The following is a 23,728-nucleotide window of genomic DNA, read 5'->3' as shown; positions in this document are numbered from 1 at the left end:
TATCAGTTCCTACACAAAGACAACCGCAGCAGCATTATAGCAAAAACTTGTACTGTAAGTGGAAGAACAGGGACTTCAAGATGCTTTTTCTGTTACAGAAGCACCATAAATAGCCACTGGTATTTCTCAAATACACTAATTATGTATGTCCATTTTTAGATATTCATTTTCCAACCAATGGCTTGTTTTTCACTGAGTGTTATCAAGTTATTTTAACTTCTCAGTGCCTTGATTTCTTCTGCAAAACAGCTAATATAACTATTAACTTGACATTGATAAGACTAGTTATCACTGGAAGACATAATAATTCAGGAGATATTCCTTTTGTGGACTTTTTTTATACTAGTGTCTATAGTCTCTTCACTCTTGAGCTATTCTTGCTATTTTCTTGACATTGAGGGGGAGGAAAGTATTTTCTCTCTTACTTAAGGCTTCCTCTCTACAGAGTGGGATAATCTAGATTTGGATGAAAATATTTTCATTTCATATCTAAATTTGAAGATGACAGTAGTTCTGTCTTCTTAAACAAAGCAAGCAAGCTGTGTTTTCTGTCACAAAATTATTTTCTGTCTAAACAAAAAGTAGTGACTAGAACCATCTTTCTTCATGTCTGATTTCTCACATCAGCACAGCACAAAAATACATTCATAATTTCAGAGAAAAAATGCTCCCTTCAAAAATTAAAAGAAAAAAAAAGCCACTTCTAACTTCAAAATTATTTTTGAGCAAAAGTATCTCCATTATGCAAGTGTAAACCGAGCTATCAATAGCAAATTGTACAAGTGAGGAGTATTTTATTGAAATCAAAGTCTTACAAATAAAAATAATGCTAAACACAGTCTGTATTCAGCAAAAGTTCAACAAGCAAATTAGGTTTTAAGAGACACTCAAGATTTCTCCTATCAGTCTAAAGAAAAGGTAAACATTAAAAGTTACGCATGCAGCAAACATACTGGTCCTTCCTTAAGAGAAGCAAGTACTTCATCCCACAGTTTCTGGTTCATACAGTCTTCTCTAATTAGCCATTGCTGCTCTTGGGTAAGCTGGAAAGCCTCTCCTTTCCCTCCATCTCCCATTCTCATGGCTTTGGGTGTATTCGTAGGTTCCTCTATACCTGCTTAAGATTACGATCATCAGACGCAGTAACAACAGAGTATTAGTCTGAACTAATAAAAAGGGAAGACAAAACTGTTTCTAGAAGGTTAAAACATGGATTACACTCATGAAATGCGGCAATCAAATCCCTACTCCAACTCATACTGTTCAGCATGTCTTGGACTGCAGCACACAGGTGCACAGAAGACTGTTCATTTTTCTACAGAGCTTAAGAGAAAAAAAAAGCTTTAAGAGTAGTAAATAGGATAAGATCCCTACACTAGTACTTAATTACAGAGCATGTGCTTATCAATTTCCATTAGTATTCCAAATAACTTTACACTTCTGCAAAGTTTTCATGCTACTGGCTTAATAAATGTCACATGTCAGACCTTGCTGATGAATGCTAAAAAAGTAAAAAGAAATACCATCATCAATTGTCCTTTTCTGGTTTCCGTTACTCTGGCTGGTTGGCTCCTGTTTCACAGTTTGCTTTTTAACCTTATCTTTCTTCTCCTTACTAGCCATGGCTTCCAAATAACCTTCTGGATACTAAAATAAAAAAGCATCGATTTGTAACAAAACCCACTGGCATACAGGAATTCCCAAATACCAACAAGACTAATTTCTAAAAGACTTTAAAACCCTGTGACTATACATTGAAATAGCTACGAAATAATTTTTAAAACCCTACCTGATGGAGAAAACATTTAAATTAGTATCTATTATTAAGAAAGTGTAGTCAAGTCAAAGAATCTAATCCAGACTGGACTGTATTAAAAGGGACCCAGTATCTATGCCCTTACAACTATACAAATCAGTTAGGCAAAGTTTAAGATGATGGTATGCTGTAAGATATACCATTGTCTTGCTGAGAAAAGAAACAGTATGTTAATTCTTTCCATCTTTCATGGATTCTGCAGTGCCCAAGTCCTCATGGGTCAGTTTATTTCTGTGCCTGAAATACACTATCCATACAAACTCCTCAGTCACATGGAGGGAGAAATACATAAAAATACACAGGTTTTTTGATTTCTCAGACAGACTTGGCTATAACAATAGTAGCCTGCAGAAATTCTTTCCAGCCTAAGGATCACAAAACTGGATTCAAATTCTTAATTCTCCAATCCATATATGCAAAGCAATTCACTGCTAAGGCAGAAAGCTTCATCCACCGTTCCTTCTGCTGTGTCACTATTACATGATTCTTTCAGTCTGCAGATAATCTGTGGTGGTTTTTGGCATTAAATCCTGCCACAGTGAAGTACAAGAAAAAAATGGGGCTTTAATTTAACTGATTTCTATTTCTGGAATTCATTTACTGGAACTGAGAATAAAAACAACTGTGCAAGTTCTGATTCAAACCTGTACGCTCAGACCCAGTTTCTTTGACCGCTCCATTCCTTCGGAAGTCCAAGGTGCAGGCTCTACATCATCTCTCCTCAGAAGATAGCGCCAAACTAAAAATCCACATTTTCCAATTTCTGGCCAATATTTCACCACCTAAAGAACAATATAAAAATACTGCCATTATTTTATCACAAGCCAAACACATGCATATAGTCGTACTTTAACTGTTCAAGAAGAAATGAAATGACTAAGTCATACATTACTATTATACAGCAGCTCTTCCCTCAGGTGCAAAATTTTTGTATTTTTGATAAACACAGTGCTCTTAAAAGGCACACATCTTTATTTCAGATGCTGAGAAGTCATTAACACACAAAAAGCTAGGATATAGTTGGAAGGAGTGAGGAAATAATTTGATTTCCAGGGATGAATGAATATGACTCAGTAAGCACGTATAAAGTAGCTTACATATTCAACTTTACATATCGTATTACGGATTATGTTCTGTTATCACTGCTCTGAATAATTTCATTTCAGTTCTTTGCAGAATAAGCTAAGGCTAAAAAGCTATCATGGAGAAAAAAGAATTATTTCTTTTAAGTAATAATGAACAATTTGAAAACACATATGAGACTTTTTAAAACAGCTTATGTTGCACTCAGTAGAAATCACAATACCTTGTAAATGCCATCGTATCTGTTGCCTTCCTCCGGGGCGTATTTGCTGATCCGCCGTCCTTTTGAACTGCGCACTACTCTGACTGGCTTACCAGCTCTCCAATTCTTAGACTCTGCTCCATTTTTGTCATCCAGTGGGGCATCACAGTTAAGGGCCAATGCCCTAGAAAGAGATTTAAACTCTTCATAAACTAGATTGCTTCACACAACAGATTTTTGAGAATTAATGTCTAATTAATTATGCTTTATCAATGTCTAATTATGCTTTATCAAGCAGCATAGAACTTTTCAGTATATTCTTTAACAACTGCAGAAATGAAGGAAGCAGTGAGATCCATGCTACCATGTATGGTAAGAAAAAAAATGGCAACACAAAATATTTTGTTGTCAAGGTTCCAGATGAAAACTCAGCTGATATTGCTAAATAAAACAAACTGATCCTTTTATATTTAATAGTCTTCATTTTTAAAAATAATCCCTTCCTAAAGAGCACTGAGGGAATTAAAAGAAAATCATAACAAAAGGCAAACTTCCCCTATCGCTATTCCCCATTAACTGCAGATTTTAAGTGCATACACAAAAGTGATGAATATGATGAAAAACACTATAGAGAAAAAAGTACATAGTAACTATCCAAAAAACTCTTAAGTAACTGAAATGTCTCACATAATACATAAATTGCCTCAGAGTAGGAGTTAAATAATAGTAGCTAACTCAAGGACAAGCAAACCCCTTTATCCACTAACTACATGAAGACACTCTTCTAGAAACCTGGAGCAAGACGGTGTGAATACCTACTAGACGAAGCTGCCATAATGAACAGTATTTCTACTACCACATCCTGATTTGACCAGGGATTGAAGACCCTTCAGAATCAGACTCAAACCAAACCATGGATCTCAGAACGGAAGGAACAATACGGTTTATAAGCAGCCATGGTACGAGTATAAAACCCACATTGTACAGAACAGTAAGAGACAGGCATACAATGCTGACTTTAAAAATGTTTCTTATGTAAAAACGAAACTTAAAAAAGGAAAAGTATCTGGAAGCAAAACCAATACTGATTCAACCATGTGGAATCATCATAATCTTCAGTATCAAAGTGCTTGAAAACTTGTATCAAAATCAGTAACTGAGAACAACACCATGTTATACTCGATGCACACTAGCACCTGCAAAGCTACAAGGCAAGCTTTGCCAGTGGATTTCTCATTTACTAAGAGGAGAGAAATGCTGACACTAAGGAGTCCAGCTTTTAATTCTGTTTCCCAAAGCAAGTTTGCTCTATGCACTAAATAGGCTTGTAAACCTATTGCTTAAACCTACTTCCATCTTCCTTCCCTCCTTGTTCTTGTTCACATCACGTGCCCTCCCTCCCTTCCTCCATCCCTCTCTCCCTTTCTCAGCAGCCAAGTCAGGCTTTTCCTCTCTCTCCTCTAAGTACCACCAAAAAAGCCTGAAAGAATCCCTCTCCACTCTGCTTGACAGCAGCACATCATATCTAAAAGCAGACCTGGCAAAGAAAAGGTCTCAGTCAATCTCAGCACCCCACAGGTGTGAAGTGGTCAGTTGCATAACAAGAGATTATGCTCTTAAAAATAGAAAAGGATGGAGTAAACTCTTTGAACTCTTTGTCCAGGTAGGCTTTTAGAGGACATAAAAACACTTTAAGCAGATGTCTAATTCATCTTTTGGACATATATTTTATTTTTCAAGCACCTGTTTTTGATAAAGCAACACCCTCATTCCTTGCTTTTCATAGAAAACTATGATGGAAGAAACGGCTAGCAAAATAGGAAAGATTTAATATGGGAAGATGAACATGCTTTCCTCCTACTTAAATTTCATAACTGATTTAACCATTGAAGAAGAAACTGAAGAAGAAACTTAAAAAGAAACACCCAGAATAGAAAACTTCCACCGAAGAGTTTTGACAAACTTCTCATTAAATTCAAACACAGTCCTCTAAAGGAAATTGTAGGACGATTTCAACCAGAGACATGCCTAACAGCTGCACCAGCAATATAGCAATGTATTTCATTGAGGTGCAAGTGTTTCTTTAAATCAATAAAACATAATGCTTGATAATGCCTCTTAGCAGCAAGAGGCACCGCTGTTTACAAAAGTAGCAGGTACAAGAGTGAATGAATACAGCAAAATGTCCGTTTTAAGTCAAAGCACGACAACCCAGCTCTTTGTTTTGGAATACTTTTTATCTTCAAAACTTACCTATTCATGTGTGTTAATGTCTGATCAAATGAATGTTCTCCAATCCTTTTATTGCCAGAAAGATCTCTACCTCCACTCCCAGTGTAAGTGAATTCATCTCCTCGATCCTGTGCAAGAAGATTATCCTTTGTTTTAACACTCCAAAGTAAAGCAACTCAATTAAAAAAAAAATGCAACTTCATTTTTTCTATTTACTCAGACAGAGAAAAACTATACTCCAAGGCATGGAAAGATGCATTTTCAATTTCAGCGTCACTGTCCTCCTACAGTAGTTGTGCCAGCACAAAGCTACTGGTCTGGATGTAACATATGCACCAGAAAATTCTTATTAAAAAATCGCCTGCCTTAAAAAATTGGACTTTCACATCTTTTAAAAAGCTGTTTTTGAAAAAAAAAAAAAAAAAAAAATACTTCTGAGGAAGGGAACACATTCTAGCAAGTGGTTACTTGTTCTAGAGCTTTCATTTAGTTTACGAGAATATAGTGTGTGTAAAATACGTAATAAATACCTTGGAGGGATCACTTCAGCTTGTGCAAGGGGCTCAGTGCTAATAAGTACAAACAGCTCTGCCTTAAGTACAAGGCAGGTGCTTTAATGCAATAATAATCCCAGCTCTTCTGCACTAGTAAGAGCTTAAACTCATTTAGGTTCGCATTTTGTAAGCTGACATAATTCTGTAGTATATTTCCTACATAGAATTTTCTTTAAATTGAAAGAAGGTTGATAAAATCTTTTACCATGAACTCTAAAAACAGTCAAAATCTATATACACATAAGTAAAGCCAGTATTACTATTTTCTTTAGGAGATATGTCACAGAAATTCATATTACTCCTGGCAAATTCAAGTATTTCTAGAAAGATACAAATATATTTAATATGATATCTTTTTGGAGATGCAAATTTTGTACAAAGCATGAAGCAATAGTAGAAGATAAATACTTAATAGGAAAATAATGCTTATGTGAATTTTTGTAGCAAAAATCTGAACATACTTGTACGCAGTAGTAAAATTCAGTCAATTTCTTACCACTATTAAAAGTCTGACATTATTAAGGATCCAGTGCAAGACTGTTACAGATATTTCATGACTGACAACAGCAGAAAAAGAGAAAGTTAGAAAGAGAAATGCTGGTTGAACAAGGCCATAGATTAATTATAGAAATTATGTTTATTTTATTCTGTGTAGGGAAAACCTGACAGAAATTCAGCTGCAGTATTAGAGTATTTCTCATTAAAAATTTATCTAGACATAATAACAAGCAAGTGCTATGAAGTTAAAAAAATACTCAAAACCTAACAAAGACATGTAGAAACTCTGGTATATCCTTTCTTAAAACAGTCTACTTATTCTGCTCAATGAAGCTCTAAAAAGTAACAGAAATAGAATGACGTTGTACAAGGACAATATATGAAACAACTTCAAAAGAATGAAAGACCAACAAGACCACAACTATTTACTAAGAAAGGACATAAAATCAATTGTATAAAATAAGGTACCACAAAATTGAGCTATGTTTATTTTTTCAGTGATTGTCAAGGCGAACAAAATGCACAGATCACACAAAGACGATTGTGATAATAATAATATGAATAGGGATGGATTTTCTTGATGAAACATGCCCATTTAAACAAATTACATTTTAACACTGAGTACGAAGCTTGTGCCAAGTTCAGAAAACGAGAAAGATGTATCTTGGAAAGTCATGAATCCACAATGATTTGGGTTTCATAACAAAGAAGAAACTGAACACATGTTCATGGTGTGGCAGAGTGGGGAAAACTGCTAAGGCAGTTTTATGATGTACAAGCAGAAATAAACTGAAACTGGAAGGTGATTTTTCCCTGTTTTTAGAACATAATGTTGAGACAAATATTGAAATAACATATATGTAAGAATGTAAAAAAATAGAAGAAAAACAGAAACACTACATATGCGAGCAAAATGGAGAAAATGATTTTCAAGACAGTACAGGTTCTTGACAAACTGTTTTGTTTATTAACAACTAGCTAGAACAATCTTCACGTGAAGAAAGTACTGAATAGACTTTTTTTTGGCGTAACAGACAAATATAAATCAAGGACAAACTTCTATAGATTTAAGCCAAAAAAACCTCAAGTGAGAAGGCATAAATGCAACAGTATTCATAATTAACTACAGGAACACACTTCTATAGAAAATGGGTTAAATGTAAAAGGGCTAAAAGCATCAAACTTCCAATGCCTTCAGAGAAAGACTGAGTGGTTCTCTAGGTGGTACTCTTTAACAGGCAACCAGAAGACATGGTGCTTGAAGAGATAGCATGGATATAAGGCCTACGCATACATGCTCACCTCTTGAATAGATTCCACACTTAATAGGTTACATTTACGTCTCTTTAATTATCCAAGTGTTCTATGCACAAATAGGCAAAACTATATGGATTTAGGGGAAACTGGAAATCCAGAGGAAGTAAAATGGAGGAGAAATGGAACAATTATGGAGCATAATTGTTAAAGGTCAAATAACAAGAAGATGGCATCTTTTAACACCCCCCAGCATAAGGAAGGCTCATTTCTGCTCTACTTCCCAGAAGAACTACACTCACTTATTTCACATCAGATATATTTAAAAAAAAAAAGGATTGCAGGGAACAAAGACACACAGTTCCTAGAATTGGAGGAAAATGACAGAGACCTTGCTATACAGGGTGCTGGTCTGGACTGGATGAAGAGAAATGGGGAGGACATTTGAACCTCTGATACGAGATCAACTCCTAAAGAAGGAGAGGAAGAAAGCTCAGGAGAATAAGTAAGTGCTTGCAGAGAGAGAAAATCTAGAATGGCAAAAGTAAGTGATGCACAGACACAGAGTCCTTAGAGTGGAATAAATGTGGATATGAATACAGCTCATGACAAGCAGAAGTGAAATGGCAATACTAGTAGTCTGGAAACCTAATGGGAGACCTATAGAACCTACTTCCATCATGGTTATGGTGTTTGAAAGTGGAATATGCCAGGAATATTCACACAGCTTATTATTTGGGATCTTTTGATGAGTAATGACTCATTAAAGCAATTTCTCCATAGCTTTGAGTTCTGAATCCATAGATAGACAATGCAGGATCTGCCTACCACCCGTAACAATGTTCAACTGATAGCCTGTATGTGACAGGTAAAGGTGCAAAGGTTTTTTTTTTTTTTCCAAGCAGATCAGAAAGCAGAGCTTAGGACACTGCTACTGCTGTGAATTCTGCATTCAACAGTTAAAGTATCTGGCAAAAGGGATTATTGATGTCTGTACGTCCTTCTTTAAGAAACAAAATAACTGTCAAAAAGGCTATGAAACAGTCTTATCTTTTCCCTTCTCTTCCTTCGTCCTACCTTTTCCACGTTTTCTTACCATAAAATATGTAATTGTGCCGTTTCTCTTCTTTCCACAGCTTAATTCAACTTCCTTGCACCAAAACTTTCTTTCAACAGCTAGTAAGAACTTTGTTGTACTGAGGTGAAACTGATGAATTGAGGGGTTGATGAACTGATGAAATTTGGGGGTTTCTTGCATTAAAAAGCCAATAAGATTTTGATTAATATGACAAAGCAAAATAAAAAAGCACTAAGCCTTTTTAAATGAAGTTATTAAATCCAAGACAAATATTAACTATCAGACAATTACCTTTGAAAGGATTTTCTTTCCCTAGTAGTAGGGATACCTGAAACTGAATCATGTCATCATTCATCTCCATTGAAGTCTCACAGGTCTGTATGCATATAAGTGCTGACATAATTGGTCTATCTGCCCAATTGTCTGATTTATTTTTTATAATTTCATGGTTTAGCACTGCAGTAAAAGGTGCCAATTAAAAAGGAAGGGCTAAATTACATATTTCATTTACAAATCAATAAAAAATGCCTTGCATTAAGTGCAGAGCTTCTATGTATCATAATCGGTGTTTCAGAGTAGCTTAAATAGTTTCTGAGAGCTTGAATATATCATAATCGGTGTTGCTGTCAAGGGCGCAAACCGCCCTTGACAGCAAGAACCTGACAAGCATCGTGGCATATTCCACCACAACGAAAACACTTAACCATTTTAGTGTTAGCCAATCTGGATCTCTGAACAATAAGTAAGACAGCTTCAAAGCAGGAAACAGCAGAAGGTGGCTAACTGGTGATGGAAGTAGGTCAGCATTTTGAAAAATAACTCCCAAATGAAAGTACTAGACAACTACTGTACATGCACCACTTTCTGAGGTTTTTCTTATTCCTTTCAATGTTCAGTGCCAAAATGGTGGATTTCCAGACCTTTAAACAAAACATTAATATGTAAACAATTCAGGCTACACAATCTGGATTCATTATCTTCCACTCTGTTGAAGATCAGTTCTGACTTCAAACCAGGTTCACCAAAGATACAACACACAGAAAGCCTTTTTAGGTCAAAGACCCTTTTCTGTAGTGGGAGATTACTTAGGAGAAACAACAGTTTTCTGAGACAACATTTTTTAATTACAATTATCTTTGACTATCTGTTGAAGATCTCTCATTGTTTTTCTGAGGGCAAAAAATCCTGCAATCTGTGAGTCATTTAATTAGCCTACTATAATCCTAGTTAAAGCAAGGCAAGGAAGATCTTGCCTGTCTAAAAGACATGCACTTGCTATTTGACATTCATTTATCTCTATACATATAATTAGAATTTGTTACTTTCATCCTTCTTTTATTTCCTGTATTTAAATAAACGATTAATATCATAAGAATTAATTTTTATAAGTTTTCATGTGAAAAATCTATGAAGTCCAGCAAGAAACTCACGGTTTGACACAACAAAGATTAGTATAATCATGCTGATCCTTCAGAATTTTATGAAGGGAGTAGATTGATTACACTCCATATATTGCACTAATATGACTAATGTCTCTTGAAAATGTATGAATTTCAGAAAGAAAGTGTCTCAGTATGTTAGGCATTCACAAACAGAAACCAAGGCCTATGTCCTTGCCCTAAGGCACTGTTCCAGACAGAATGCTTCTTGGAAAGCATGAAATATAAAAAAAGAGCTAAATGGTGCTTTGCTAAGCATTGGCAACATGAATGTCTACTTTTTAATCTGCTTTATCATTGTGTCAAATGGGTTCCTTGATGCTTTAGAAACAACCAGATATGCAAAGTCCTGCAAATGAACTTTGGAAAGCACAGATAAGAGCAGTATAAACACAGACTCCACACCCCATTATGAAAGAAACTGACAAATAGGCAGATAAGACTACTTTGACAGATGTAGTAATAGCAGTAAAAAAATGACAAAAAGCATCTGTGTAACAAAATAAGGCTTTTCAGAATGTGAAAGTAATCCTGAATATAATGCAGGTACAGAGGAGACAATGAAATTCAGAAAATAATGCACGAAAGGTATTTTTTAGTATTGATTAGCATTTTGTATGGACTGACAGCTAACAATATGGAATAACAGAAAAGATGGAGAGGAGACTGTTGCAGAATAGGAGCTGTCCCGCAAATCTGAAACACTGCTAAGAAGTAAGTATTAAAGCCACTGCCCTACAAATTATGTCAACTATGTCCTTAGTATTGGAGATAACAGGAGTGGACAGATAACACATCTGAGTGAAAAGGAAGATATTTGGTAGCTATCGTATAGTGAGATACTCAAATTTTTTCACATTACATTGGAGCTCCAAGCAGGTTCCAAACCAGTAGGGTGCTTAGACCTTGGAAATGTGACAGCTTTTGAAAACAGCAAGTTTCATGGTGTCAAGCATGAGGTTTTCAGCTACATACTCAATCCAGGTGACTCACAATAGAGAGACTCTCAGTGTAATGGCTGTAATGAACTTGCTATGTTGAATTCTCAGTACTATAAAACAGAGGTGGGAAAATCTGAAAGGAACTGTTCCCTTGGTAACATAGTCAGCATGGCATGATAATTCAGAAAATTTATATAGGATACTACATCTCTTCTGTACCAGGGCTCACACTGGATTCAGATGACACAGGTAAACTCAGCAAACTGGTTAATAAAGCAGCAGGTCATACACACATATCTAGGTAAACTGCTAGTCACAATGGTCTTTGGATATAAAACACTGAATCAGACATGAGGCTCCTATTGCCACTCTGTTTGGATTTAAAGACATTTAACTGTACAATTCACTACAGTACTGGCACTGCACCTTTGGCACTGGTGGAACTGATCAAGTGCTTTCACTGTGCAAGGCACACTAAGCAGAGGTTCTGAAACACTATATCCTCACCACAGGGCTTGGGCAAATCTAGTGAGCTAAATACTGTTTATTTGCAACTGGACTATTTCAAACAAGTGGAATAACAGTTGTGCTAACACCTTGGAACTGATTACCCAAAGACAAGATTAATGCAAAGACACAGAACATTTAAAATGACAGCAAGCCATTTCATGAAGTGGTTTGGGAATGCTATGTTCCAGGCACTGAATAGATTTCGTATAAAATAATCAACGAACCTAAGCAACGAGTATATTTGCCTGGGGTCCCTTTTGAGTCATTAGAGATGCTATTCTCTTTTATACTCTCAGAATCTTTTACAAGAGGATGCGAATGATCACAGAAGATATTATTCTCCCAGAGATTCTGAATCTCAGTTCAGAGATTTCCCGTATGATCCTATATGCAAAAGCACTTAAAGAAGAAACAGTCTTCATTCAGATTAAACTAAGCACACCACACAATTAATTTACCATCTTTACAACACTACCTCAACCCAGCAGAAACATGTATCTTGAAACTTTTGAAAATAAACAGCAGTTTTAAACCTCATACATAAAAACAATGACACAAAATAGGAGGGAAAGTTTTCAACACAAAAGTGAAATTTCTTCAGTGATTGATTTGATGAACAGACAAGTCAAAAAACTTTTATCATGAACACTGTGATTGCACAATCACTGTTAAGGTCCAATATCTAGTTTTTCAATGTTAGTCTATTCTGAAATAATTATTAGATTTTAAATTCCTGAAAGACTTCTCAATTTCTTCGGCTAATGTTCCTACTATAGTTACTATCAAGAACAAGACCAGGAGATCAGCAATATTAACACATTCAAGACCCTAAAGCTAACTGTTATAATACTGTATCTTAAATAGGTTAGCCATGTAACTTGTCACTAAAATTCAAGGTTAAACATTTACAAGAGAGAGATTAATGTGCAAACATTTTATACACATTTATTTAAGAATGAGGTTGAGCTTCATATGCAAAACAATTTCACCCAATTTTGTAAACTATGACCGTACCCCTTCTCAATCTTGAGGGCAGATCCTGTACTGACAGAACTCGTCATTACTGAGCACTCCAATAGATCCAGAACATCCCAACTTGAGCAAAGTTGCAGACAAGTCTGGGTCTGCAGGATTTTAAGTTTCCAAATGCATTGCATAAAAATGGCATGATCTGAAAGCCAGACAGTGAATTCTATTTCCTGCAATATATTTTTGTAATTATTTTATCCCAGTAGTGAACTGTTAATTTAAAGCCACAAGAAGAGCATTAAGATGGCACATGTCAGCAGTGTGCATAAATAGTGCATAAAGTTTATAAACATACAGTAAAACAGTCTTCCAAAACATATTTATTTCTCAATTTTGTAAAAACTTACACACAAGTACCTATATCATACCATTGAAATTCAAGTAAGAGTCACCTCTATTTTCTTGTTCTCATACAATAAAGTGACTAGATGTGAGCAGAGGATTTTATCTGAATTTGTATTTAAAAGTTCCGTTCCTGGAACGAGATACTGTACTTAGGATACTTATAGTACAGAATTTGATTTTTCTGTGGATATTTTTATAGGACTTTAATTTCAACCTTTTCCAAAAAGCAGGGAAAATGGAAGTAAATTGGGAAATAAAATCTGGTATATGTAAAAAGAACTGAAGAAAAACTCATTCCAAAAATGCACCTGGGAAAAAAAAATTCCTCTTTGCACTCTTAGTTTAGATAATAACAAAAAGGCTGACATTCACAGAAATTTAGGGTATCTTCTGCAATATTTCTCCCCAGCTATGCCTCTTCAAAATTATATATGTCATCTAGACTATGACAGTACATAGGTGTCCACAAAAACACATGATCACAACATCACTTAGGTCAACTGCAAAAGACATGCAAAGGATTCAATTAAGTTTATTAAATATTTTGAATTTAATAATTACAGCAGCAGAAATAAGGGGACATCAGTATTACCACCAAAAAGAAAAAAAGGAGTATGCGGCATCCCAACACAGCAGGTACAACTACTGAGCCACAGTATTCTTAGGATACACTAGCTAAGGGTCCTAGAGCATGTGTTGGGGTTGACTCTAAGGACATAATAATGTATCCCAACGCCAAGTACCTCCTCATGTAACTTGTTCAAAAAGCGACACAGACTCCTTCAGAGGCAATACTCTGCAGCAGCAGCAGCAGCTGGTAGGTGCTGTTGGCAAAGAATACATTACATTCTGATGCTATTTCAGATGCTTATTTCCTCCTCCAGTGCCTTTTTCCTTGTGATTAACAGCTACACATGTTTTAAAAAAACAGATTGCTTACTGCTTTATCCTTCACCTGATGCATGACTCAAAATTCCACCTGATGGAGCAGAACTGCAGGAAGGAATGTACCCTGTGTAAACATTATTTAATTGCAGAGAACAGTAATCTATTCATAAATAAATGTTGGTCAACATCATGAGATGAAAGTCGGACATAATTACTGTTTTGTTTAGCAGCATAATTGTTTTCGTTGCTCTACTTAGATGTTAACAAAGTAGAATTTTTTTCCAGCACCTTTGGGGATCATAATACAAGATATTGAGACTTTCCTAAGAAGTTCTGAAAGTTCTTATCAATAAGAGTCAAGAACCTTCAGAACTTCATAGAATCAAGTAACATATACCTTTTATTCTTGCTTCATTAAAATAAATGTATCAGATATTTGGAAGCACAACAAACGCAAAGGAAGAGGCATCTATCTGTCTTGAAAGCAATAAAAATCAGGACCAAAGCAGAACATAAAACATATTATTTGCATATAATTACAGTATCAGTTTTTAAATAATACTAAATTCAGACTCCAAAAGTATACTGACATTTAACTACCCTAAATAATGTAAAATTCAGCTGTAATTGAGATAGTTTGCTTGAGTACAAGTATGAGCATAAGCATTCTTTAAGAAAGATTTGTTTACATATTTCTCCCCAAAATACTAAAAACTATTCAGTTTGTTATCAGTAGTAGTTATTTTTTTCAGTCATATTTGCATAAGCATTAGTTTTAGGATGAACAACAAACATAACTCTATCTTTACAAATACTGATACATTAGAAGAGCAAAACCATTGCTTGCATAAAAGACATACCACTTCATCTTCAAATCCTCCAGCTAACACAAGTGAATAAGCTCCATCATTACTGCGTCCATGGATTCCACCCACATGTGGTCTGTGAACACCTGCTTCACTCACCTGGCAACAGAAAAAAGCTGGTTTCTAGCATTGTTTTCAAAAAAACAGCCATCTACAATCACTTTTAACAATCAACTTTCACTTAAAATATTGTACAGGAGTGTCTGTGTAAATAGTTAATGTAAGACTGCCATTAAAGGTGAGAATTCCACTTGTTTTTAAGGAAGAAAAGCCAAAAGTAAGGACACCCAAAAAATGGAGGGACAATGTAGGACAGTGGTGACACTGGAAGATGTAATGGTACACTTTCTTCTTTGGGAATAATCTCCATGATTCTTTCCGTAAGCAGTAATTAAGGCTGTACTCACTGCTATACTCCACCTGCACAGTGATTTAGAACAATCGAAAGCAGATGGAGATCTGCCAGTTTGGTAACATTTTACAATTCTTAACTAAGGAAGATCACAGTGACCCATGTAAAGATCATTATGCCAGGTACTATTAAGGTAACACACTGTAAATGTGACCAACTCAGAGGAATATTATCACACTGTCTAAGGAAAAAGAAGAAGCCATTGCAGCAACGTATGGATCATAAACTAGTTCTCCAACCAGGATAACTCTGGTAATGAATGTGCAACTAAGCTGCAAGCAGACCAGCTGAGAGCTGCAGCTGTACCATAAACTGGAAAAATTATGAAACTCTGGTGGAACATCTCTCCCACGACAATTTATTTAATAATTGTTTCAAACTACCAAATTATATTTTTTAAAAAGCCCTTTATGAATAAAAAAGAGGCTGCATATTAAAATACATATTTTCTCAGTACGCGATGCCAAAAATACTATTGATAGAATGAAGGTTCCCAGCAAAAAACAAATTAGGATCCTTCTTCCTACCTTCATATCTTCCTTCAGACCTTGACTTTGCCTGTTTTTCTCATTCTGCCTCTCCTGCTCCTGAACATCTTTTACCAGCCTGCACTTTTAAGCAACTTCCATGGAAGTTTACATTCTTCCGCTATAGTCTTGTACTTTCACAATACAATACATCAGATCAAAGGTCCAGCTGGCAAAAAATGTTGTCTCTAACAACAGACAAGAGCTGTGCACGGTATGAAAACTATGCAAGGACACAATGATGCTTCCCTGAACAATTTCTCAGCATCCAGCTGTCTGTGGCTCAGACTTCCTAAACTACTTAAAACTTTTGGATCCACAGTATCCAAGTCAGAAAAGAGTTCACAGTAGTACCACCTGTCATATGAGCTAATACTACTTTTGTTCATTTTGAAGTAGGCAGCTGACCTTTTTTTTTCTGATGACCCCTTTTTGCATTACAAAAGTATGTATATTGGTCCCTAATCACTTTTTTCATACTGTACATCATTCTGTAGCCATCTACACTACACCACATTTTCAACGTTCTTCCAGAATGAAAAGTCTTTCCAGTTGAATGGAAACTATTCCATTCCTTTAATCATCCTCATTGTTGTTCACAATAATATATTTTATTTTCCTGATCCTTCCTTTCACAATAATTTAACACTTGATTTATTTTTTTGATCACTAGTGAGTATTAAGATGACATATTTTCAAAATCAGCTATTAGAAATCTCTTTCTTAAATAATAAGAAGAATAAGTAGCTGAAAGCCCATTACAAATTATATAGTTAGAGCTGTTCCCCACCCCACTATCCACAACAACTTAGCACTCTCACCTAACTTTATCAGCTATTTGCCAATTTTTCCAGACCATTTATGAGTATGCTGAATAAAAAGGCCCCACTATTGCGCTCCTCTTTCCTGCTGTATCAAACATCCTTTCATTCATTCCTCCCTCCCTTCTTTCATTTCCAGGTTTTATCAATTAAATTTAGGTTTCTGGTAGGTGATTCACCCCAAAGATGAACTCTGGTAAGTAATTCATGCCAAAGATGCTCTTCAGATGCTCTCTCCAGAAGCAATATTTAGTCAATTTCCTTCTAGGGAAAAGAGAGTTTGTGTCATAAAAAACTATGCAAATCAGAAATAAAGAAACTACAGTCTCTAAATTCTCATAGATTTGCTGAGACAAACTCATTTCTCATACAAAAGACTCGTCATATGAGAAACAAAAGCGTAATTTAACTTTGTATGTAGAAAACATTTCAATCTTTAAAAAAACCCAACAGGACAAAGTACTTCATTTGTGTTGAAAATTAAATAATTATGTAGAAATGGTAATTGCCTTTTGATGTCTAGTCCACACACATATATATAAAAATTAGCATTCTCTGCTTAATTTTCTGACAAAAGCAGTGCTCTAATTCTGTTCCTTTTTCCTACCAGCACTAGAAAGATCTGAAAACTATTAGCATTAGCTTTTGTTATCAATGGAATTCCTAACAAAAAGGTGAACTAATAATTTCAAATACTGTTGAAGCAGTGAAAATAAAACTTGATTTTGTGTTTGCCTAAGTGATTTTAGAAACTCCTCTTACTTATGAGACTTTAATCTGGAAGCCAACAAAAAGATAACTATTTATTTTAATTCCTTTCACAAAAAAGTTCTTCAAACACAGGAGAGGTCAACGAAATATCCCAAAGAATCAAAATTGAATTTTCCTCTTAAGCAAGTCATTTTCTGTAAAATCACCAGTATGATAAGCAGCACAATTTTACATTACAAATTTAATTTGCTTCATCTAAGGCTTGTGTTGATGGTAGTGTTGACGATGGGCATCAAGGTGAGAAAGGATCAAAAGAACTACTTTAGGTTTCAACTGCTTCACTGTGATTTCTACCAAGGAGAGAAACTGAAAACTGTTGCTAAAGGGAAAATGTCTGCTGCTAGCCATTATCAGCCTTAAAACATGCATGGCCTTCCAAATCCAGAATTCTTCACACAGTACTGGAAGACACCACCACCAGAGGAAAATTGCCTGCTAAGTGTTCTCTTCTACCAATTGAATAATAAAACATCAGTTCTCTTCTCATGAGAAAGCAGGTGATGAAAAGTTCAGAAAACAAATCAGAAGAGGCTTTTGATTCTTGGCTTGCCCCTCCTTAAGCAGTTTAAAAACACCTGTTTCTATTCTTCCCAATATGATGGAAAACATTCAATTACAATCCTTTACAGATGCAAGAGACAAAGAACTAACTGATTTTGAAAATAAAGAACTATGTATTTCCCCAACTAAAATCAACAATAAAAAAACAAAGATAAAACAAAAATCAGTGCTATCAGATAAGGCTGGGGGGAAAGGAAGTAAGTTCGCAGTTTGCTGGACACTTTGAAACCACAAAAATCAGTACTGACACAAAACAAAGCTGTCCCATCCTCCCCGCTTTGTTTTTTCCTGCCCCTCTGAGTATTGACACTGTGCTTATATAACCAAAACGTGAAATGGACTGGGAAAATTAACTGCCTTTCTACCCCAGATGGGATTATTTTTCTGCCAGTTTTTTTACCAATCTAGTTTACCATACAGCCTAAGAAATACCTGCAACAGAAAATGAGAGAGTGCAATAAACAGCAAAGGCTGAATGGACAGCTAATTTCAGTAGCAGTACAGGCTTACGCTGGTTTAAGCTGTTCATCAGCCTACAAGAAGATTTGGACATCCGTTATGTATGACCAAAAAAACCAATAGGGAGTCAATTTACAGTGATATCATCTAACCTTTTCAAAATCTATAGTCTACATCTCCTAAGTGGAATAATCAGTTCATGTGAGGTACACTTCAGAAAATACTTGACTCTATTCACTAAGTATCCCACTTTGAATTTTAACATGTGAAATTTGTTTATCCTAATGACAACAGACTTCTTACTAAATTGTACTGTAAAATCAATATACTACAACCTTCACTACTATCAGCATCACTTCCAATATTAGAATCATAATGTATTTGCTTTGTTTACCCCTGGTGAAAATGGCAATTGTCAATCTAAGTTTATTTTAGTGCCCAACCCATTCATTATTACTCTTGCTTACTTCAACTACAGCTAATACTGAAACAACATACCTGAACTCTGAATTTCCAGGTTGTCCCAACAGGAACACCAGGTATAGGTCCATAATGATTTGAAGGAACAATAGTGCATTCCTTAGTGCGACCAACACAGGCCATGCCCTAAAAATACATCAGACAAAATTAATTAGTATTATAATATTGAAGACTATTTGCAAAGTCAATGCAGATATTATGAAATCTGATCATTATAACAAACACATACTTTAAAATATGTTAACAATTGTTAAACGGAATGTTAATTAAGTAATATGTGTTTATGGGTTTAGGGGAGGGATTGGGGGTTGGTTTTTTTGTTTTTACCTCTAGTCACCTTAATAATTCTTCCACTGTTTTAATTGCCAGTAGATAGTGGGCAGGATTAGACATTGTCTTATTGTCTGTGCAACCCAGTACTGAATTTTGTGTAGTGCATATATAAGTAGAATTATAGATGTAGCACATACATGAACAATCAGAGTAACAGCTATTTCTAAAATACACTCTACCTTGCCCCAGTCTCTCTGGCTTTCAGTACTGGCAGATGGCATCTTTGCTTTCTTTTTACTCTGTTTGAGCTTTTCTCCAGCCTTTACAACTTCATTAGAATCATTTTTGCAGGAAGGACAATACCTAAAAAAAGGTTTTAGTAAATTCTCAATTACTTCATAATAATGGCAATACATTTCTTGTAGCCAAAATAGTGTCAATTTGTTTATCTTGACTGAATATTTCAAGCTAGCAAACATATACCAGTCTTAAGAAGCTGAAGCCTATGGCTTAAAAAATGAACCCAACATGAACAAATATTGTCAACTTTTAAAAAAGGGCATTTTAGTATCTTTGAAGGTAGGGTGCTAGAGGCAAAACGTTTAACTATTCTTCCTCACATGATATGTGAGATGTCCCCATGTCTCCTGTATTCTCTCTTCATTATGTCCTCTTTCATTTCGATCATGTAAAGGAGAAGATAGCTGAGACCAGAGTACGCTGCTAACCAGTACTCGTGGTTTGTTTCTACGTCCTGCCCACTCTACCCTTATCTTTTGTTTCCAGTGCAATAAATTTCACTGCAGACAGCTGAATGTCAAACAGAGCCTAGGTATCACGTAATGTGTGTAGACACACACACACATGCATGCACACACACACTCACTCCACAACACTGAGCCACTTGGAATATAGCACTGAGACTCATTCCAGCTAATACAAAGCCTCCTGGTAGGAAAGTAGGAGATACTAGTGTGCAGTGACTACAGCAGAGAGACAATGAGTACACTGGTCCTTTTGCTGCTTCTAATAACATTTTTATCCCACTCCAGGAGTGCCAATGCAAAGGCAATTGTCCATGTTTCTGGCTCCCATGGGCTGGGTTTGGCCCATATGCCACTAGTGGAGGAAGCTTGATCTACACTGACATTGATAACCTGGTTTAGATAACTATCACTAGTACTACTAATACTACTGTTTTGGATTTATTAATTAACTTTTGTATGTGGGTATGAATAGAACAATTAATGATTAATGTCCACAGGAACAGATTTCACTATGTCAACAAAAGTGTTGAACCATTAAGACAATGAAACTATGTAGATACAAAGAAATTGAAAATAATACAAGATGCTGAAATTGTCTAACACTAAGACTTTGAATGATACTACAGTTGTTTAAAAAGATGTATGCAATGACCAATTAAAAGAAGGAACATGACATAATGCAAATTCACAAGGTGAATTAACTATGGCATTCCCTGCTTCTTGATACAGTAACTGTATTACTTAATATTTTTTAATCTGAGTTTTGCATGGAATATTAAATACTGTTTCGCATATGGAATGGCTTAACCTCCGGAAGAGAAACTTATCATCCTTTCCCAAACTGCAGGCTTAGCCCCTGCAGAGAGTTTGCCAAATTTTACACTATAAAAATACTAAATGGAATTTTTTCCACTTCTAAAAAAACCAAAACTTGTCAAGAAATTAAGGAAAATAAGGATCAGACAGCCATGACTCTTCACTAGTATGCAACAAGAAGGGAGAACACAGACCTGCTCTTTGGAAGGAGACACTGCTTTGCCCAGTGCAAGCGCAGTCCTTCTACATACGACCAAGCATTAAGACTGCACAGGGCTGGCATCACTAAGTGTCCCAAAATTAACTGTCACAAGCCAGCTCCTTAACAGTAACTCTCCCACCCAGTGACTTCCACAGATGCAGCTATCTGCTCACATGAATAAATCTTAAGATGCATATACTTACACAGCAAACAAAAAAGAGTTAAAAAGCTTGACAGCCATTTTTCAAGACATTTTAATTATAAGAATTAAACTTCTACTATTTATGGAAATTAATACTTTTTTGGCCTGAAACGCAAGTGGAAGGGTCTAAAAGTGCACTTAACATACGACCTGAGGGACTCTAAAAATCATGTTGTTAGTCAATTTAATTCTTGTGTTGTCTACAAAGCACTGAATCTTCTGTATAGAAGAAAACAGTCGTGGGGACCTATGCAGTGCAGTTATAGTGTTATTAATGGAAGAGAATAGGGAGATCTGAGCAGTAAAGTCTACACTTCGAAAAAAATTTCTGTTCTTCAAACTTTCTCTGTAGCCCGCTGAAACAGAAGTAGGATAACTCCTAAGAATGTTTCATAAGAAGCTTTGGAAAAAGAATGGGTGCCAGTGAAGACTAGAACACTAATACCTAATTTGAAAAACCATTTGAAGCACCCAGCAGGCCAAAATAATCTTAGCATACTACCTAAACCAAAGCAACACTGATGGCTGGTGAGATTTCAGTATCAGTATCCTGACGTGCCTATCAAACCTTCTGTGTATTTGAGGGTGTAGAAGAAACTAGAGAGAATGAATTGTTTTCAGGATAGAACAAAGGATTTCAGGGTTTTGTGGGAGGGAGCCACTGACTTGAAGCATACATATTTTCTTTATCAGAAACTTTTCTGTGACTAGTACTGGAAAATAGATGGACTTTACGGTTGCTGAAGTACTGGATTAGAGCTGGTTCTGAGAGTAAGGGACAACTGAAGAATGGATGGACCAAACAGATATGTACTTCTAGACAGATGATCTCATTGGATATTCTGGATGAAGGAAGTCAAAAAAGAACTTCTCAGCTGCTATATCCAAAGGTCAGGTGCAATCAGGTAAGAATACTGCTTATGGATTGCAGTCAGTAATAAACCACTAAGAATGGTGGTTTGGGAGAGAGAATGGTTTGTGTTAAGAATGGTTTCCAACATGTGACATCAACTCACTTACGTTGACAAGTAGTAGGAAGCAAGATGTCATGCACAGAAGACCAGTCTCCCTTGACAGCAGAAAACTCGGGGATATTTCAGACTAACATACTGTGTAATAAACACTGCTGAATAAACACTGCAATCATTTTGCATATGCAAGAAGTGGAAGGCACATAGACAATATTCAAATCAATGCTATTTTTAGTTCCAATGACCCATACATATTTCTAGTAGGTACTGAAAATATTTTTTAGATAGTGTTTCAAGCCAGCAGTTCCTCCAAAAACAGTGAATATAACTCTTCCCAGTGCAGAAATTTCATGGGAAAAAGATCAAGTTCCAACAACAGTATCCCTGTGGCCAAATGCACACACTGAAAAACACCTATCAATGTTAATGGTCTCAATCGCTAATTCACACACTGGCATAAACAAAGAAGGAGTTCAGAAAAAACGCAATACCCCAGAAAACACGCAGACCATTAGGCACTGACCAATAAACAAACCTACTATGGCATCCACTAGAGTATAGGAGATTGAGTGAGTTATTTCCAGAGAATGTTAAAACTTCCAAAGCACTTACACAGAATTTTACACAAAATTTAATCACAAGGTCCAAAGAGATTCCATAAAATGTATCCATAGACATCTTAGACATTTATGGATGTCTACATAATGGAAAACTTTATTAGAATAAAGTTCTATTTATTACTCATTTATAAAGTATAAGCATCTCATGTAAGTCACAGGCAGGTGATAAATACGAACAGTGTAAATTGTAGATAGCTACTAAAGACAAAAATGGTACAGAGCCCAAAATAACTTAATGGGCTGCTAATGGGTCCATGCAGATTCCCTTCAAAATACAATTATCTTGCTTTAACAATGCCAGTTAGCTTGGTTTTCATGCTGGCAGAACCAGGGACAGTAGAAATGAAGAGCAGCAAGGTGGTGGTCCTCCCACAGCAGGAGAAATGAATGGAGTAAAGGCAACGTGAAGATACAGGAAGGGCACAGGGGCAGCAACAGTGACAGAGGATGAAGAGAAAGAGAAGGGTGAGCGCAAGAGAATTGTTCGAGCAGTGAAGCTTGAACAAAATTAAAAAGCTGGGGAACAACCACTGTTGATAAACACAATCAGATCAGATAATGTCACAGAAGATCATAATGATCATAATGAATAAAATGAACGTACCAGTTTTGAAACTCCATAATGGTCATTAAAGCTAACTACTAATCCTTTGTGAATGATTTAAAAAAATTACCTTGACAGAAAACATAAGGTTTATATTAAGTAGATGGATGAAAAACAGCAGAATTAAAAAAATTCTTCAGTATTGTCTCTCATGAGGTGCAAATAACTAGAATGGCAATATAGGTAAGTAAATCATCCTTGTATATTTACCAGTCCTCATCTTCTGGTATCTTGCTTAAAGGAGGGTTCAGGCAGTATATATGATAAGCCATATTACATTCATCACACAGGAGTTGCATGTGAGCATCCTGTTTTCCACCACACAAATAACACGAACAAAAACGGCACTCCTTATCTGGATCAGCCCTACAGTGCTTGCATTCAGGGCCACTTTTTCCTGTCAAAAACAAAGAAAAAGTCAAATGCCACGTATCTTAGAAAAGTGCATTAGTGTATCTACAGGAAAAAATTCTTTCTGCACATGAACACTGCCCTCTTGAAAATGCT

The 23,728-nt window shown here is 35.8% G+C and overlaps 2 protein-coding genes across 5 annotated transcripts in view; one reads left to right on the top strand and one right to left on the bottom strand.

The window, feature by feature from the left end:
* Positions 1–23,728, bottom strand: part of UHRF2 (ubiquitin like with PHD and ring finger domains 2) — a 95,611-nt gene that overhangs the window by 4,438 nt on the left and 67,445 nt on the right. For 2 of the 4 annotated variants that reach the window (XM_075488364.1, XM_075488366.1), the window contains 9 exons: positions 23,432–23,618; positions 19,279–19,402; positions 18,785–18,892; positions 14,730–14,834; positions 5,355–5,461; positions 3,123–3,285; positions 2,461–2,598; positions 1,524–1,647; positions 954–1,117 (listed from right to left, as the gene is read on the bottom strand). In XM_075488364.1, coding sequence (XP_075344479.1) covers positions 954–1,117; positions 1,524–1,647; positions 2,461–2,598; positions 3,123–3,285; positions 5,355–5,461; positions 14,730–14,834; positions 18,785–18,892; positions 19,279–19,402; positions 23,432–23,618 — 1,220 coding nt within the window. The remainder of the gene's footprint in view (positions 1–953; positions 1,118–1,523; positions 1,648–2,460; positions 2,599–3,122; positions 3,286–5,354; positions 5,462–14,729; positions 14,835–18,784; positions 18,893–19,278; positions 19,403–23,431; positions 23,619–23,728) is intronic. The other 2 variants (XM_075488365.1, XM_075488368.1) reach the window with 1 other exon arrangement.
* Positions 21,877–23,728, top strand: part of BRD10 (bromodomain containing 10) — a 189,949-nt gene continuing 188,097 nt past the window's right edge. Inside the window, exon 1 of the mRNA XM_075488362.1 lies at positions 21,877–21,881. The gene's annotated coding sequence lies outside the window, so the exon portion shown is untranslated. The remainder of the gene's footprint in view (positions 21,882–23,728) is intronic.

The sequence above is a fragment of the Mycteria americana genome, chromosome Z (genome assembly GCF_035582795.1).
Source record: "Mycteria americana isolate JAX WOST 10 ecotype Jacksonville Zoo and Gardens chromosome Z, USCA_MyAme_1.0, whole genome shotgun sequence".
NCBI classification, from domain to species: Eukaryota; Metazoa; Chordata; class Aves; order Ciconiiformes; family Ciconiidae; genus Mycteria; species Mycteria americana.
This window is presented reverse-complemented; position numbering and strand designations above follow the sequence as displayed.